At 48.5% G+C, this 19141-nt stretch overlaps 1 protein-coding gene across 9 annotated transcripts; it reads left to right on the top strand.

Moving 5' to 3' along the window:
* The first annotated feature begins 3355 nt into the window (after nucleotides 1–3355).
* ZNF329 (zinc finger protein 329) lies at nucleotides 3356–16385 on the top strand. Of its 9 annotated transcripts, none has more exons than XM_059876489.1 (4): nucleotides 3356–3406; nucleotides 5915–6062; nucleotides 6717–6847; nucleotides 13791–16385. In XM_059876489.1, the coding sequence occupies exon 4, from the start codon at nucleotides 13811–13813 to the stop codon at nucleotides 15425–15427; it is 1617 nt and encodes a 538-aa protein (XP_059732472.1). In that variant the 5' UTR covers nucleotides 3356–3406; nucleotides 5915–6062; nucleotides 6717–6847; nucleotides 13791–13810; the 3' UTR covers nucleotides 15428–16385.
* Nucleotides 16386–19141: the final 2756 nt, after the last annotated feature.

The following is a 19141-nucleotide window of genomic DNA, read 5'->3' as shown; positions in this document are numbered from 1 at the left end:
TTTTGAATTGGGTTTCCCGACCTGGAAAAAAAAGTGTAAGTGCTCAGTGCTCAGTCGTGTCTGACTTTTTGTGACCCTATGGACTATAGCCCACCAGGCTCCTCTGTCCATGGGATTTCCCAGGCAAGAATACTGGAGTAGGTTGCCACTTCCTCCTCCAGGGGGTCTTCCTGACTCAGGGATTCAACCCACGTCTCTTGTGTGTCTCCTGCATTGGCAGGTGGATTCTTTACCACTGCACCACCCATATGCAAATATAGACATTTATGTATAAAGAAAGTTGAGTGCTGAAGAATTGGTGCTTTTGAACTGTGGTGTTGGAGAAGACTCTTGAGAGGCCCTTTGACTGCAAGGAGATCAAACCAGTCTATCCTAAAGGAAATCAGTCCTGAATATTCATTGGAAGGACTGATGCTGAAGCTGAAACTCCAATACTTTGGCCACCTGATGCGAAGAACTGACTCATTGGAAAAGACCCTGATGCTGGGAAAGATTGAAGGCAGGAGGAGAAGGGGACCACAGAGGATGAGATGGTTGGATGGCATCACCAATTCGATGGACATGAGTTTGAGTAAGCTCTGGGAGTTGGTGATGAACAGGGAAGCTTGATGTGCTGCAGTCCATGGGGTCGCAGAGTCAGACATGACTGAGCGACTGAACTGAACTGATGTATATTACACACACACACACACACACATATATATGTCACATATATATGCCTCCTTCCCACCTGCACAGGGATACTTTGCAAGTCACTAGCAACATGTCAGGACATGTAACCCTTCTTCAGGAAAGGCGGTGAAAAGTTGGGACCAACAATCAACTGACTAGTTTTCAGCCAATGAATGTTCACTAAGTACCTAGTGTGTGCCAGGTAGAACAAAGACTTAGAAGAAGGAAAGAGCTGAGCATGTATCTGGTGGAAACATACTCTGGGCAAGGGGGAAGAGCATGTGCAAAGGCCCTGAGGTGGAAGTGTACTGTGCATGTGAGCACCAGGGAGAGGACCGGTGTGGCTGGAGCTGAGGCAGAGAGAAAGATGTGGATGATGAGCTCAGAAAGGCAACTGAGCTGACCTGGCCACCTCTCAGGCTACAGTATGGTCTTTCCCCACTGAGAGAGCGGCAGCCCTTGAAACTTTTGAGTAAAGGAGGCAAGGGGCAGGAGAACCCTCTGGCTGCTATGGGTAAATTGAGTTGGGAAAAAGGACAGCAGGGAGGCTGATGACAGGATCACTGTAAGAGATGCTGGCTGTCAGGCAGGCAGAGACGGGTGCATTCTAGGTAGGGGTCGGCATGATGCTGGCAGGACATGCTATCCAGTCACAGGTAGGATATGAGGGGAATCCAGACACCAGTGAAGACTTGGCCTGCACCAGGCAAAGAGTGGAAATGCTAGGAACCCAGACAGGCAGTACTGTGAGAGGAGTTGGAGTTGAGGGTAGCACTGGCATTTGGTTTGGCACCAAACTTACGGTTACCAAAGGGGGAAGAGAGGGAGGCAGGGATGATTTAGGAATATGGGATTAGCAGATTCAAACTACAATGTATAAAATAGATAAGCAACAGGATCTACTGTATAGCACAGGGAACTATAGTTAGTATCTTATAATAACCTATTGAGGGAAGGAATCTGAAAAAAATAACCGAATCACTTTGGTTTTCACCTGAAACTAAGGGCGTCCCAGATGGAGCCAGTGGTAAAGAACCCGCCGGCCAATGCAGGAGACCCGGAAGCCTAGCCAGCAGGCACTCTTCATCCCCCTTCTGATGTCTCCGTCAGAAGCTTTCTCTGTCCTTCACGGTAATAAAACTTCTGCCACACGAAGTCTGACTGTCTGAAGCCTGGTCCCTGGTCCCGAAGCTAAATCTTTATCTTCGGATATCACGAATCCAACATTGTTCACCGTAAACTATCATCTTGATCCCTGAGTCAGATGCCCTGGAGGAGGGCATGGTGACCCACTCCAGTATTCTTGCTCAGAGAATCCCATGGACAGAGGAACCTGGCGAGCTACAGTCCATGGGGTTGCAAAGAGTCGAACACAAATGAAGTGACTCAGCAGGCACACACACCTGAAACTAAGGCAATATTGTAAATAAATTGTATTTCAATTAAAAAAAACCCTACGATCACCAATATGAAGGCAAAAAAGTATAAATATTGGGCAAGATTCTTTGAGAATTGTTTCCTTAACCTTGACTTTGGCTGTGTAGGGATTGAGCCTGGTCTCCTAGGCCTCCCAGACATGTCCTGCCTGGGCTTACTCTGAGGATCACCGCCCCCCCACCCCCATACACACATTCATGCTGGAAGTATGGCAACTTATTATTTTTTGTATATACATGAATGATTTCTTTTTGGATTGTTTTATATACATACACAAAACTGCGACCTTTTCAAAGCATACTTTCTAACTGCTTGTTACATTATTTTTGTATGGTGATTTTTCCACAACACATACGTTCATTCGCAGTCCTAATCCATCAAAAAATCCTTAACTAATTGTCATATCAAATCCAAAAATGTGTAGCTTCTGTTTAGATTTCTTTTTTTTTTTTCTGTTTAGATTTCTAAGTAAATAACTGTACTGTTAATTGATACTGAGTTGCCCTTATCTGAATTTGAACATATTTTTCTTAAAAACAACAAAGAAGGGATGGCATAGAATTATTTCGGCAATCTATGCAGTACACAAAGGAGATCAGCCCTGGGTGTTCTTTGGAAGGAATGATGCTAAAGCTGAAACTCCAGTACTTTGGCCACCTCATGCGAAGAGTTGCCTCATTGGAAAAGACTCTGATGCTGGGAGGGATTGGGGGCAGGAGGAGAAGGGGACGATAGAGGATGAGATGGCTGGATGGCATCACTGATTCGATGGACGTGAGTCTGAGTGAACTCCGGGAGATGGTGATGGACAGGGAGGCCTGGCGTGCTGCGATTCATGGGGTCGCAAAGAGTCGGACACGACTGAGCGACTGAACTGAACTGATGCAGTACACAAAAATAGGGCTGCACAATAATGATGTCCTCGGATGAAAGCCGTAGGCGAAAATAAATGTCGGCGAACCCACACTGATCGCCATAAATAACTGAATTAGTAGATGCGGCGAAAGGACATCTCTGCCCCAATGCACTTCTCTGAAGCCCCGGGCTAGAGGCGAAGGCTGGGCGCCGGGCGGGCAGAGGGAGCCCGGAACCCTGGGGCCGACCCCAGCCCAGGGAGCGGGGACCGGACCCGGCGCGGGCCCGCCCTGGCGCGGGTAGGAAGCGAAAGGCGCGGTTCTGTACGCGGGGCGGGCGGGGTCCGCGGAGCCCCGGGACGCGCACTTCCGGTCCCGCCGCGCGCACGCTCATTCGCAGGAACATGGCCGCCGCCGTGGCCGGCGTTGCCGACCTGCCGGGGGTGAGTTCGCCGCGCCGCTCGTTCTTTAGCGCCGCGGCTTCCCCTCGAGGGTGGGGTGTCTGTGGCGGGGGCGGTGTCTGCTGGGCTCGAGTGGCTCAAGAGCGACGCGTCGGCCGGCGGCAGTGAGGACGCCCCCGTGTATGTAGATGCCCCTCTCCTGGGGGTGAGGACGCCCCCTCCTTCTGCAAGTGAGGATGCCCCCCGGCGGGTGTGGACGCCCCCTCTCCTGGTGAGAACGCCCTAGCCATTTCCATCGCATGGCCCGGCGGTTCCGCGCTCGTGAGGAGCCAGCCGGCCCTTCGGCAGGGACCGTTTTGCCCCTGCCTGCTAGGTGTCCGAGCCCGGCTGCTGGGCGACCCCCAGGTCTGCCGCCCTTCTCCTGCCAGGTGTCGGGCGAGCCGGTGTGGGCATCGGTAGGTGTCTGGCCAAGGTGGCCCCATCGCGCCCACGGACTGTGCGGTTTCCGACCGCCCGGCGGACCAGCAGGTGTCAGATCACCTGTATTTTACCACCTAAGAGCTGCAAAATCGGGTCTTGCGGGTTCTCAGTGAAAACCGCTTTTCCCCACCTGTTAGTGGCCTTTTCACTTTCCTCTTCCTTGAATTTTTTTTTTTTTTTTGGTAATATTTGTTTGTTTGGCTGCTCTGGGTCTTAGTTGTGGCATGTGGAATCTAGTTCCCTGACCAGGGCTCACACCTGAGCGCCCTGCTTGGGGAGCGTGAAGTCTTAGCCACTGGACCACCAGGGAAGTCCTCTTTCTTGGTTTAGTGGTTCCTTTCCTTAGCTCTTCTTCACCCAGTAGGTTAGGGTAAGTTTTTCTACATATAGTGAGGTTGAGTTACTCGTACGTCCCCATACTAATCCATTAACACCTGCTCTGCTTGCTGTATGCTCTATATTTGTTCCCTTTGTCCACCCTTTTAGCCATCCACCAATCATTTTGTGTTGTTGCGCAGTTGCTAAGTCGTGTCTGACTGCGACCCCATGGACTACATGGCAGCAGGCTTCCCTGTCCTTCACTGTCTCCCTGAGTTTGCTCAAAAATCTTTTGGGGATACATTCAAAATAAATGACAGATTATCATTATTACTTACCCCCTCAAACACCTCACTGTGCTTAACATCAGTTAGAGTTCAGTATTGCTCTTTACATTTTTGAGGGAAAACTGACTTACAGTGAAATGCACCACTGGATGAGTTGTGACAAATGTAATTCAAACTTTTGTCCAAATTACCATTACCCCAAAAGATCCTTTCAGTTCAGTCAGTCGTGTCTGACTCTTTGCCACCCCATGGCCTGCAGCACACCAGGCTTCCCTGTCCATCACCAACTCCAGGAGCTTGCTCAAACTCATGTCCATCGAGTCGGTAATGCCATCCAGCCACTTCAGCCTCTGTTGTCCCCTTCTCCTCCTGCCCTCTATCTTTCCCAGCATAAGGGTCTTTTACAATGAGTCATTTCTTTGCATCAGGTGGCTAAAGTATTGGAACTTCAGCTTCAGTGTCAGTCCTTCCAATGAATACTCTGTACTGATTTCCTTCAGGATGGACTGGTTGGATCTCCTTGCAGTCCAAGGGACTCTCTCAAGAGTCTCCTCCAAAACCACAGTTCAAAAGCATCAGTTCTTCAGTGCTCAGCTTTGTTTATAGTCCAGCTCTCGTATCCATACATGACTACTGGAAAAACCATAGCTTTGACTATATGGACCTTTGTCGGCAAAGTAATGTCTCTGCTTTTTATATGCTGTCTAGGTTGATCATAGCTTTTCTTTCAAGGAGCAAGCGTCTTTTAATTTCATGGCTGCACTCACTGTCCACAGTGATTTTGGAGCCCAAGAAAATTAAGTCTGTCACTGTTTCCATTGTTTCCCCATCTATTTTCCATGAAGTGATGGAACCAGATGCTGTGATCTTAGTATCTTGAATGTTGAGTTTTAAGCCAGCTTTTTCACTCTCCTCTTTCACTTTCATCAAGAGGCTCTTTAGTTCCTCTTCACTTTCTGCCATAAGGGTGGTGTCATTTTCGTATCTGAGATTATTGATATTTCTCCTGGCAGTCTTGATTCCAGCTTGTGCTTCATCCAGCCCGACATTTCACATGATGTACTCTGCATATAAGTTAAATAAACAGGGTGACAATATACAGCCTTGACATACTTCTTTATCTTTTGTCAATTTAAAAAAAAATTTAAGGACTTGGGCTTGTAAAAATATGTTTTAACACCAGGCTTTTTTAGTTTTTTTCAACCCACAGCCAGTAACTTTTCTCCCTTCTATTGCTTGTTTCTCTTCCTCCTACCCAACTTTTTTTTTGAAAAGTATTACACTTACAGAAGTGTTGCAGAAATAGTTCAATGAACACTTGTAAAACCATCCAGATTATCAAGTTATTAACACTTTGCCTCATTAGCTTACCTTTCTTTTCGCCCTGCCTCAAACACACATATTGTGCTGTGTTGTGCTTAGTCCCTCGGTCATTTCTGACTCTTTGCAACCCCGTGGACTGTAGCCCGCCAGAGTCCTCTGTCTATGGCGATTCTCCAGGCAAGAATATTGGAGTGGGTTGCCATGCCCTCCTCCAGGGGATCTTCCCAGCCTAGAGATGGAACCCACGTCTGTGTCATTGCAGGTGGATTCTTTACTGTCTGAGCCACCAGGTAAGCCCCAAACACATAAAGACACACTCTTTTGTGCATTTTACAGACAACCCAAGAAGATAAACGGTGTGTTACTCACAGGATGAGACTTATTTTGTGAGAGCAGGGCAGGCTTCCTAAAGTGATCCAGAAAAATCAAGAGAGACCACAAAAAAACTTGCTAGGCTTTATTTATTTATTAGTGAGAAGCTTGTGGGATCAATTAAGGATTGAACTCCAGGTCCTTGAAAGTGCAGAGTCCTACTCACTGGACCATGACTGAAGTCTTTCTTTGGGCTTTTATAGTGATTGGAGAATGGAATTGGGATGATGGTGGCCTTGCATTGATTGAGGCTTGGATGGTTTGAACTTCCTGCCAACTGCAAGGAGAAAGCACTTTGGTTCTCTCTCTCCTTTTTCAGGCTTTCTTGTTTGTTTGCCTAGTTTGCAGAAGGAGAAGGGGCAATAGGTGGATGATGAGGATGGAAGTGGAAAGCTGCCAGCAGTTAGTCATCAAAAATGAAGTCAGACTGTTAATCACAATTGGTAATCAGATGGGTAACTTTATTAGGACAGGGCTAACATTAGTGGCAAACAGTTTATTTTTGTTAAAGAATGTATCCTTTGAACAAGTAAACATTTGAGCAAGTAAACGTTACCATGTTTGGTCCACAGAGATGTCAAGAACCATGCAGATGGCATCAGACAGCTGCAGTCTAGCAACCGCTGATGTTAAACATCCAGTCGTTGGGATTAAATGAATTCTTCTGCAGGGTCATAGAGACTGGGGGAAAAGCCCTTCAGAGGTGAGTACCTGGGAATGGAATTCTCCATAAACTTTATTTATTTTTTACTTGACACTGTTGTATGGAATTCTCCATAAGCTTTAAATTTCAAGGTACCAGAAACATGCCAAGTGGAGTCTGGACCAGTAATTCTGACTCCCAACAGTTTCAGTACCTGCTTTTTTTTTTTTTTTTCTTTAATAATTGTGTTAAAGTATAGTTCACATACCATATAATACACCCTCTTAAGATACACAGTTCAGTGCTTTCTGGTAAATTCACTAAGTTGTACATCCATTACCAACACCAGTTTTAGAATATTTTCATCATCCTCTGACAGGAAATGCGCATTAGCACTAGCTCTCACTCCCATTTGCTCTATTCCTCTCAGGCCTAGGCAATTACTACCCTGCTTTCCGCCTCTGAATTTGCTATTCTAGACATTTCACATTGATGGTCATACAATGTGTAATCTGTTGTTCTGGCGTCTTTCACTTATCAGTGTTTTCTAGGTTCATCCACATGGTAACATGTGTTGGTACTTGGTTCATTTTTATAGATGAATAATATTCCATTGTATGAATATATTAAATTTTTTATCCATCCATCAGATGATAGCCATCTAAGTTGCTTTCATAGAATAATGCTTCTGTGAACATTCACATACAAATTTTGTGGGGTTTTTTTTGTGGACATATGTCTTCATTTCTCTTAGATAACCTAGGAGTGGAAGTAATTGTAGCCATCCTCGGGGGTGTGAAATGGTATCTCGATGTGGTTTTGATTTATAATTCCCGATAGTTAGTGGAAGGAATTGGGGGCAGGAGGAGAAGGGGACGACAGAGGATGAGGTGGCTGGATGGCATCACCGACTCGATGGACATGAGTTTGGGTAAACTCCGGGAGTTGATGATGGACAGGGAGGCCTGGCGTGCTGTGATTGATGGGGTTGCAAAGAGTTGGACACGACTGAGCGACTGAACTGAACTGAACTGAACTGGTGGTTAGTGATATTAAGCTTCTTTTCATTGTGCTTATTGGCTGTTTGTTTATCTTCTTTGTAACACTATGTGGACCCTTTGCCCATTTATGAAATGGGTTATTGATCTTTTTATTATTGAATTGTAAGTATAGTTTATTCTGGATACCAGTGCCTCATCAGGTATATGATTTTCACATATTTGACCCAGTCTCATGGACTGTGTTTTTAACTTTGTCAGTAGCACTCTTTGAAGCACGAGCAGCTTTAATTTTGATTAGTCCGTTTCACCTCCTGTGTCAGTTTGCTTTTGGTGTTATGTTTAGGTTTCGGAAGATTTATGCCTGTGTTTGTCTTTTAAGAGTTTTGTAGTTTTAGCTTGTATATTTATGCTTATGATGCATTTTGACTTAATTTTTCTGTAATGTTCACTCTTTAAGATCGATAGTTGCAATGTGCCTTTTACCATCCTGAAAAGAATTCTATGGATAATATTAAATATCCGTATAATTTTAAAAAGTAAATGTAAAGAATCAATAAAAGGCATTTGTATTTAAAAATGTATTTCTGTGTTTAAATGCTTGGCACAGCTACCTAAAGACATAGGAAGATATCTGGTGCTGGAGATTATCAGTTCAGTTCAGTTCAGTCGCTCAGTCGTGTCCAACTCTTTGCAACCCCATGAATCGCAGCATGCCAGGCCTCCCTGTCCATCACCATCTCCCGGAGTTCACTCAAACTCACATCCATCGAGTCGGTGATGCCATCCAGCCATCTCATCCTCTGTCGTCCCCTTCTCCTCCTGCCCCCAATCCCTCCCAGCATCAGAGTCTTTTCCAATGAGTCAACTCTTCACATGAGGTGGCCAAGGACTGGAGTTTCAGCTTTAGCATCAGTCCTTCCAAAGAACACCCAGGACCGATCTCCTTTAGAATGGACTGGTTGGATTTCCTTGCAGCCCAAGGGACTCTCAAGAGTCTTCTCCAACACCACAGTTCAAAAGCATCAATTCTTCGGCGCTCAGCTGGGAGATTATAGGTTTGGATTAAGAGAAATAGGACAGTCAGAACTCATTGTCCTCAGTGAAACTGAATGAGGGGAGGTGTGACTGGATCCTGCTGGAACATGAATGTTGTGGGTGGGTCCAGACCAGGTGTATTAAATAGGAATGGAGGAACGTACCTTGGTGGAAGCAGGTTCTAAGCACTTAACTCAGTTGAGGCAACCCAGGCTGTTTGGATGATCTGGCGTGACAGGTGTGGGATCCATCACCCCCTCTGCTGTTACCTGCAGCAACATCAGGATGATTTATTGCAGAAAACAGTTCTCCAGACAGAGCTGAAGTCTCAGCATGTGCTGGGGCAGCATTCAGTGTAAAAAACCTTTAAGACCACCTTATTTGGTGGCCATGGGGAAGAGAAGGCTAGGGGAAATTAGTGGTTGTGAATATCTGAGGTCAGGTCAGAGGAAGAGTGTATGTGTGTGAAGGAAACAGAGAACTCCCCACATTTGTGAAGAGCATGAGGATGAATTTTTTACCACATAATTTTTATATCATTGTACTGCCAAAAATAGCAATACACAGATATGTATGAGGGTAATAATAGATTTTAAAAACAACCTTAATTAATGAAATTCAGTTCAGTTCCTTCATTAATTACCCTAATTTAATACTGTTGCCCTGAAGTCTGTTCTAATGTCCTCCTATATACTTGAGATAATTTGTTCTGTTTGCAGTAACCACCAGGGCACTTCCCACCACCTCAGGGATTGAACCCAGGGCCCATGGCAGTTAAAGCACTGAGTCCTAACCACTGAACTGCCAGGGAACTCCCAGTTATTGTCTGTTTTTCTTTTAATATTGGCCACACTGGTAGGTGTAAAGTGGCATCTCACTGTGGTTTTGATTAGCATTTCCCTAATGACCAGTGATGTTGAGCATCTTTTCATGTGCTTACTGGCCATCTGTTGGTCGTCTTTGGAGAAATATCCATTCAGATCCTTTGCCTATTTAAAAAATTTGGGTTGTCCTGTTATTATTGGGCTATCAGAATTTTTTTAATACCTTCTACAAGTCCTTTATCAGATTCATGCATTGTAAATATTTCCTCTGATTTGGTAGCTTGTCTTTTTACTTGCTTAGAGATATGTAAATCTCATTTCAATAAAAGAAGTATTTATTATAGATAAAATGGACACTGCTTTTGCTCCTCAAGGCCTGTTGCCTTCCACACTTCCAAAACAGTCATGATCACAGCTTTGTTAGGCATGTTGCCAGGGCATTTTAATATTTTTACTTCGAGAATATTTTGTGTGTCAAAAGTTTCACTAAGTGGTATCATCTTATATATGATGACTTACATATCTGACTTACCTCTTTCTTTAAGTGTACACACTCATCCTCCCCTTCACACATGTAGGGAGATGCTCTCCATCTCTTGTTTCCACAGGACAGCTGTAGGATGCCCAGGCTCCAGTCTAATCAGAAGGCCAATTTGGAAACATGCAGCCTTAAAATACTTTATCAGTTTATTGACATACGGTAAAGGGGTCTGTTGCTTTAATCTGAGAGCATTTTGATCATGAGTCTGGGTGAGATTTGTTCAGATTACTTTCTGAATTTATTGAGATGGGGTGTAGGGAGTGTCTTCTGTGTTGATCTGAAAATGTGGGGAATCATGTCAGTTCAGTTCAGTCCCTCGGTTGTGTCCAGCTCTTTGCAACCCCATGAACCACAGCACACCAAGCCTCCCTGTCCATCACCAGCTCCTGGAGTTTACCCAAACTCATGTCCATTGAGTCAGTGATGCCATCTAACCATCTCATCCTCTGTCGTCCCCTTCTCCTCCTGCCTTCAATCTTTCCCAACATCAGGGTCTTTTCAAATGAGTCAGCACTTCACATCAGGTGGCCAAAATATTGGAGTTTCAGCTTCAACATCAGTCCTTCCAATGAACACCCAGGACTGATTTCCTTTAGGATGGACTGGTTGGATCTCCTTGCAGTCCAAGGGACTCTCAAGAGTCTTTTCCAACACCACAGTTCTAAGCATCAATTCTTTGGCATTCAGCTTTCTTTATAGTCCAACTCTCACATCCATACATGACTGCTGGAAAAACCATAGCCTTGACTAGACGGACCTTTGTTGACCAAGTAATGTCTCTGCTTTTTAATATGCTGTCTAGGTTGATCATAACTTTTCTTCCAAGGAGTAAGCATCTTTTAATTTCATGGCTGCAATCACCATCTGAAGTGATTTTGGAGCCCCCAAAAATAAAGTCAGCCACTGTTTCCCTATCTAATTGCCATGAAGTGATGGGACCGGATGCCATGATCTTAGTTTTCTGAATGTTAAGCTTTAAGCCAACTTTTTCACTCTCCTCTTGGGTGTAGGGGGTGTCTTCTATGTTGATCTGAAAATGTGGGGAATCGTATCAGTAGATATTCTAATATTTCATAGTCCTTGCTTTCCTGGGATAAATCCAATGTTGCCGTTTTGATAACTTTCTTCTCTTTCTTAATTAAATCCCCCTTAATTAAAGCTGAATATCACCTTGTATGCCTTCTTATTTTTTAATGATTATTCTTGTCAAAAATGATTTCATTAGTTGTTTCATGTAACAGACTTTTGGTTTTCTTCATATTCTTGGATGTTTCTTTGTTTTTGGCTTCTGTAATTTTTGCCTTTACCTTTATTATCTCCTTCTTACCACCTTCTGTTGGTTTCCTGTGTAGCTTCTTAAATTTGAACAATGATCTCATTACCTTTCAGCCTTCTCTTTAAAATACAAGCATTGGGGAATTCTTTGGAGGTCTGGTGATTAGGACTCTGCGCTTCGTTGCTGAGGGCACAGGCGCAGTCCCTGGTTGGGGAGCTAAGATCCACAAGCAGTGCTGCTGCTGCTGCTAAGTCGCTCCAGTCGTGTCCGACTCTGTGAGACCCTGTAGACGGCAGCCACCAGGCTCCCCCGTCCCCGGGACTCTCCAGGCAAGAACACTGGAGTGGGTTGCCATTTCCTTCTCCAATGCGTGAAAGTGAAGTCGCTCAGTCGTGTCCGACTCTTAGCGACCCCATGGACTGCAGCCCACCAGGCTCCTCCGTCCATGGGATTTTCCAGGCAAGAGTACTGGAATGGGGTGCCATTGCCTTCTCCGTGCAAGCTGTGCAGCTCGGCCACAAACAAACAAATAAAAAAACCCAGCTCAGGCCTCTCCCCAGACGCCCAGCATTAAAGACCAACATCTTCTGCCGAGGAACTACTTTAGCTGCGTCTTCCTTTGCCACGTGTTTTGAGCTGTGTCATCATCATCGGTGGTTCTGTTCTCTGTTTTCTAAGTCAGTGCTTGCTAATTTTCATCAGGATTTCTATTTGATCTGTGAATTACTGAGAAACAGGTTTTCACTCTTCCAAATAAAGAGCGTTTTAAAAAACTTAATTATTTTCTTGTGTATTTGATGCTCATTCTGTTACTGTATTTTTTTTCTCCCTTAACTTTAAACTTTTTATTTTGTACTGGGGCATAGCTGATTACCAGTGTTGTGGTGTAATAATTTCACGTGAACAGCGAAGGGACTCAGCTGCACACACACATGTATCCAGTCCACCCCAAGCCCTGCTCCCGCCCAGGCCGCCACACCTCCTGTTACTGGTGTTTAACTTGACTGCATCTGTAGTCAAAAGACTGTGGTCTGGCCTTTGTTGAACCTGTTCTTTGGCCGGGTTTATGGCCAGTGTAGCGTATGTTCCACTTGTGGGAAGCCTTTGGCTCTGATTGTTGGCAGTGGTCCTTCATGCAGCTGTGTGGCCAGGCTAATTACATTCTCATGCGTGTCTGTATTCAGTCTTTCTGTATTTCCATTTCGGAAGGAGGCCTGTTGAACCCACCCAGTATGGTTATATTTGCTGACCTTGTGGTGTGTTTGCAGGCAAAATGTTAATGTAGACTGTGACAGAGCCCTGTTGTCATCTTTGAAGTTTGTTGTTGGTTAGCAAAGAACCAACAGTCTCTGTTTGGAGAGCATGTGTCTGCTCAAACCTTTGGTTTTGTCTTCTGTGTTGTTTTGCTTTTGGTGTCTGTTACAAACACATTTTTTTAACACAGTCTGACACAGTGTCTTTATCTTACCCATCAAAGTCATTTACATTTATTGTTATTGGTGATGTCCTATTTTATAGTTTCTATTCTAATGTGTCCTTTCTGAACTTTTACCTTACCACCTTCTTCTGGATCAATCTGGGTTTTTTGTTTGTCTTTATTTTTTCCTCCTCTAATAGGATTTTTCTGTTGCAACACTGTTGACCTTCGGGTCTGGTCACTGTTGTGAAGGGCTGTGTTGTGTTTTCAAGGGTGTTCAGCAACATCCCTAGTTTCCAGTAGCATCTGCTCCCTAGTCGTGTCAACCAGAACTGTCCCCACATGCTGCCTGGTGTCTTTTGGGGGTTGAGAACCACTGCTTTGTGGACTTGGAAGTTTTACAGGGAGGTTGATGACAGATCTCGGAATGTCAGGTTTCAGGAAAGTAGGCTCATGCTGTGTCCAGTCCATAAAGGCAGAGCTCTGACCACAGAGGTGGTTGAGGACTGCCTGTTCAGTGCTGATGTAAGACCATTGCTGGGTGTTGCTCTGGAGTATGTGCTGACCACTGGTGGGGAGGGGTCATGAGGACGAGCACAGAGTGGCTGAGATGGTGCTCCCGTGTGAGCCGTGACATGGCCCCTGGTCTCCCTTGTCTGAGACTAGTCCTCTTAGTGACCATCACCCCAGCACCATTCCTCCTGTCTGGTCTCTGGGAAGAGGGAAATGCCACATGGTTCTTCTTGAACTTGCTCTTGGCTCCATCCTTGACTTTCACTGTTCATATATGAATTTCAAAAAGAAAACAAGTGAAAAGACACAAACACACACCTGGCCTATCACTGTTTTTCATTCCTCTTCTAGACTCAGCTTCGTGGGCTTAAGTCTTTTTCACTCTTTACTTTCCAGCCCGGGACAGAAGATTGAAAATGACAGCTTGGAATGTGCCTGAGGAAGGACTGTCCTGTGACGTGGAGATGGAGGCATTCACGAGAGAGGCTCCTCGCCTTTGCACTCCAGGGGCCAGCTGGGACTCTGAGAACCCAGAGGGACGTTCGAGGCGATCAGCCTTAACTCAGGAGGAGCCAGGGGCCCGGGAGGCAGCTCCTGAACATCCTGGGTTTAGGAAGCATTTGAGCGTGAGCGCAGATCTTCCACAAGGTCAGAGAGTTCCTGCGACAAACGGTTTCCGTGTAGGTGGCTCAGATGTTAAAAGTCTGGATTGTGACCCAGCTTCACATAATGGTCAGAAGAGCTACACAGCTAAGAGAGCGGGTGACAGGGACTCCTGTGGGAAAGCCTTCGGCCATTCCGTGGAAGTGACTCAGTGTGGAAGAACTCAGACCCGAGAGACGCCTTATAGATGCCCTGACAGTGTTAGGCCTCTCAGCCACTTTACCCCCCTTGGCCAACAGAAAATCGTGACACGAGGGAAGAGACTGTATGAAGGCGAGGACTTTGGGGGCCTTTTTACCCTGAGTCCATCTCTTAGTGAAAGCAGGAGGAGCAGCCCTGGAGAGAAGTTGTATAAATGTACCGAGTGCGGCAAGTGCTTCAAGCGAAACTCTTCTCTTGTCTTGCATCACCGAACTCACACTGGGGAGAAGCCTTACACTTGTAATGAGTGTGGAAAGTCCTTCAGCAAGAACTACAACCTAATTGTGCACCAAAGAATCCATACAGGAGAGAAGCCCTACAAGTGCAGTAAATGCGGGAAGGCCTTCAGTGATGGGTCAGCTCTGACACAACACCAGAGAATTCACACCGGGGAGAAACCTTATGAGTGTCCGGAATGTGGGAAAACCTTCAACCGAAATTCGTCCCTGATCCTCCATCAGAGGACTCACACGGGGGAGAAGCCATACCGCTGTAACGAGTGTGGGAAGCCTTTTACAGACATCTCCCACCTCACCGTGCACCTCAGGATCCACACTGGCGAGAAGCCCTATGAATGCAGCAGATGCGGAAAGGCCTTCCGAGACGGCTCATACCTCACCCAGCACGAGAGGACTCACACTGGAGAGAAGCCCTTTGAGTGCACAGAATGCGGGAAGTCCTTCAACCGCAATTCCCACCTCATCGTGCATCAAAAGATTCACTCGGGGGAGAAGCCCTTCGAGTGCAAAGAGTGCGGGAAGACTTTCATCGAGAGCGCGTACCTCATCCGGCACCAGAGGATTCACACTGGCGAGAAGCCCTACGGCTGCGACCAGTGCCAGAAGCTGTTCCGGAACATCGCTGGCCTCATCCGGCACCAGAGGACTCACACCGGCGAGAAGCCCTACGAGTGTAATCAGTGCGGCCGGGCCTTCAGGGACAGCTCCTGTCTGACCAAGCACAGGAGGATCCACACCAGGGAGACGCCATACCGGTGCCCCGAGTGCGGCAAGTCCTTCCGGCAGAACTCTCACCTGGCGGTGCACCAGAGACTCCACAGCAGGGCGGGCCCCGGCCACTGTCCGCAGTGTGGGAAGACATTCCGGAGAGGCTCCGCCCTCGCCCGACACCAGCGCTCACACCCCGGCGAGCAGCCCGTGGGCGTTTAGTGAGCACGGGCCGCACTCTCCCGACTGGCTCTCAGACACCTTCGTGTGCGAGGAGGGTCTCCAGGGGTGGCTCCTCCCTGGCGGGGGAAGGCACTTCTCTGAGCCCTGCAGTGAACCGACAGATGTGAGGTGTTCCTGAGCCGCACTGTTTGGGCTGTAGGTTCGGGAACTCCTGAGGAGAATACAGGACGGTGATAGACACGGTGGAGTCGTCATGGATGGGCCCGCCTGTACCACGTGTGACGGTGCACATACGTGACGACGCACACGCTGGAGTAAAGCCTGCGCTCCCCTGGAGAAGCCACCCGCCCGAACGTTGGAATCCTGGGACCGCAAGGCTCTTCTGTAATCAGAGTGAGGAGTCCTTGACAGGGAGTTGGCCTCCCAGTCAGTAGGCAGACTCCTACTAGAGCCCAGTGAGGGAGACTTCTGGCTGGGGCCCTTACGTGCTTTATCTGTATCAGCAAAAGCCTACACACTGCTACACCCTGCAACGACTGCAGAGTTACAGGAGATTACTGTTTGAGTGGATTCCCATGTTGCTGTCCTGCCAGGTGCTGTGGACTCGTTTCAGCAGGGGCAGATGGGTGAGGAAGTTGCTTGTGAATGAACAATGATGTTTCTTCTAAGAGGAGACTGAGTGGATTCCTCCAAGAGGGAAGGGGCTGCTGCTGAGAAATGCGAGGCATCGCTTTAGTTGCTGAGCCAAGCGAACAGAAAACACTGAGTTGTCGTGTTTGTGTTGTCACCCCGCATTGTTCATCTGGGACACAGGACTTGTGCAGCCGTGCCGAATCATAATGATAAAGATTTTGTTTTGTATTGAAAATACTTACAATATGGCTAGCAACTGAGCATAAAAGAGATTTGCGTTGCTGCAGCCATGTAAAGGCACGCACACATACAGATGTAGGTTGGAAGTTGATCACAGAGAAATAAACGTGGTTTTTCTAAGGGACTGTTGACTGTGTGTGATTTTTCCTCCATCACAAATCATGTGTTGTTGTTTCAATAATTTGCTGAGGAGTGAAAAGGTGGGGTTTTTTTGGACCTTTTTCAGACCAGAAGTGCCTGGGTCAGGGTCTCAGGGCAGTTTATGTACGAATGGATGGGGGAATGGAGGAGGGGTATCCAGGGGGAACCTCTGCCTCCCATGGACGGGAGTGTCCAGGCAGAATCTGTTCTGGGTTTAGCATCCACAGCTCAGGGCATGAGGATAATTTCTCTCTTCAGAATCTGGATGATGAGAGGGTGTTCCCGTGGAGGATGGGAGGAGTAGGCCACAGAGAGGTCCAGGAGGACCTGGGGCCTCCCTCCTAGGCTGAGCAGCACTGACTGTGGCCTGCTGCCACTGGTCAGCGTGGCCTCAGAGCCCCGGGTGGTTCCTGTAGGGGGGAGGCCACTGAAGTAATTAGGGCTGTGAGATGATAAATCTGCATTATATTAAGCTGCTAGGTTTGTGGTAAAAGAGCTGACTCATTGGAAAAGCCCCTGATGCTGGGAAAGATTGAAGGCAGGAGGAGAAGGGAACAATAGAGGATGAGATGGATGGCATCACCAACTCAATGGACATGAGTTTGAGCAAGCTCTGGGAGATGGTGATGGACAGGGAGGCCTGGCGAGCTGCAGTCCATGGGGTCACAAAGAGTCGGACACAACTTGGCGACTGAACAACAAAGCCGTGAGATCCAAGGTCCTCAACTTTGCCTTCTCCCAGCCTCTCCGGCTCCAAACCCTGTTCTTCTGGAACAGAGGTACGTCGTGGAGGAGATCAGAGAGGCCAAGCTCACAGAGGCTGAGTGGAAGCCGGAGGGCCCTCTCCTGGCCGCTCCCAGGCCCGTCCACCCTGGCTTGTCAGCATCTCCCCCCATCATCAGTGCACCCCCAGCCGCCCCAGGGAGGCCAGAGGAGGAGCAGGGTGGGTACCCAGGCCTCCACCTCCCCGGGAAATGGGGATGAGCTTGGTCCTGAGCTGAGGCTGGAGGTGGGGGAATTGGAGCTCCCTGAGATCGGGGAGGGGCTCTGACGCAAGCCCTCCCATCGCCTCCTGGGAGGTCCTGCCAAGTGGCCCCTGACCACACGCTGCCCCCCAACCCACTGTAGCCGCTGCAGCCTCCTCTCTGCCCCTCTGGCCATGCCCAGTGTGCTCTTGCTCCCCTCCTCACCCTTCCTGCTGCGTCTGCCTTCCTTGGCTTCCCGATCCCACCAGCCAGGACTCCCGATCTCATCTCCTGCCTGGCTTTTGTCGATGTCTGTCTGCCCTGTTGTGGCCCTGCCACCCTGAGCGCAGGCGCGGAGCCCGTGTGCAGTGGAGGGACAGAAGAGCCTCTGGGGACTAAAGGACTGGTCCTCAGCGCAGGTGGTGGGCAGTGTCTGGGGGCCACTTCGGGTGTCCATCCTGGCATCTAAAAGTGAGAGGCTGGGGTGCCGTGCAGCACCCTGCGTGCCCAGGACGGGCCTGGCCCCAAGAAGGTCGGCAAGCTGCGGCCGCGGAGCCCTGGGCCGGGCCGGGAAACGGGGCCCTGGGCAGAACCAGGACGGTGCTCCCCAAGCATCTCACTGTGGGCCTGATGCGGAGGGGCCGGCCTCTCTGGATCAGGAGCCTCAGTTGTGGCTGCACCGCTGTTTCAGGAGCTGCAGTCTCCAGAGGTACCTTCGTACAGGGGAGGGCGGGGTGGGGGACCAGCGAGGCCCCGCTGGAGAAAGATCCTCAGACACCACCGCTGTGGGCGAGACCTGCCTCTGCAGCATCCCTGCTCACCCTCCCCCTCCCTGCTGGTCTCAGGAATCCTGACCCCACGGGGTCTTCAGTTGGGACCCCACCCTGTTTTAAAGACATGCTAAATGTATTTGACATTGAACACGTTTTCCCAAGGTCCTCGGTAGAGATCTCCACTTTGACCTCACTCATCCGCCCACCACCTGTCCTTCCCAAACGCTGGCCGCTGCAGTGATCTCCTGCCGTGTACTAAAACCACCCCAAAGCGTAGTCACTTAAGGACAGCAGTGTTGGGTACTATCATTCTGTGGACTGACTGGGTCAGCCGGGCAGCCCTTCTGCTGGGCTGTGTCACTTGGAGGCTTGAGTCAGGCTGGCGTGTCCTGGGTGGCCTCACTCACCCCCTGGCAGTTGGCATTGGCCCTTGGCGCAGAGCTCAGCTGAAGCTGTCGGCCTGGGTTCTTGTTCATGTTGCTTCACTGCCTCACGGTGTGGCAGGCAGCTGGGTTCAGGAGGGAGCACTCTAGGAGGGTAGGCACTGTGACATGGCAGCCCTGTCAGTGTTCTTGCCTGAATAATCGCATGGGCAGAGGAGCCTGTTGGGCTACAGTCTACAGGATCACAAAGAGTCGGACAGGACTGAGCGACCAACACAGCAAGTACTGTTGTACGGGTGCTTATCAAGCCTTTGCATCGTGTGTGCTAATGTCCGGTAGGCTATATAGGTCACGTGGCCAAGCCACTGTGCGTGTGTGTGCGTGTGTGTGTGTGTAGGGGGTGGGCTCGGGCGTAGCAGGGGTGTACCCAAGGGCATGAATCACAGGAGACGGGCATCGCTGGGGCCTCCAGCGTAACACTAGTTACAACGTGGGTGCGTCTGGCCCTCCTGGTGACAGTCCCAGCTCAGACAGCCCATTGCCGGCGTCAGCTCGCAGTCCGGGCTGACTGGCCCGGCTCTCACGGCAGGAGGAGCCCTTCCGCTTGTGCTTTTGGGC

This window comes from Bos taurus, chromosome 18, assembly GCF_002263795.3.
Source record: "Bos taurus isolate L1 Dominette 01449 registration number 42190680 breed Hereford chromosome 18, ARS-UCD2.0, whole genome shotgun sequence".
In the NCBI taxonomy this organism is placed as follows: Eukaryota; Metazoa; Chordata; class Mammalia; order Artiodactyla; family Bovidae; genus Bos; species Bos taurus.
The sequence above is the reverse complement of the archived record's forward strand: the minus strand, read 5'-3'. Positions and strand labels throughout refer to the sequence as shown.

What these genes read in the sequence shown, in the direction of transcription:
- ZNF329 (XM_024977917.2), top strand. Translation starts at nt 13,811, where the DNA reads ATGACAGCTTGGAATGTGCCTGAGGAAGGACTGTCCTGTGACGTGGAG.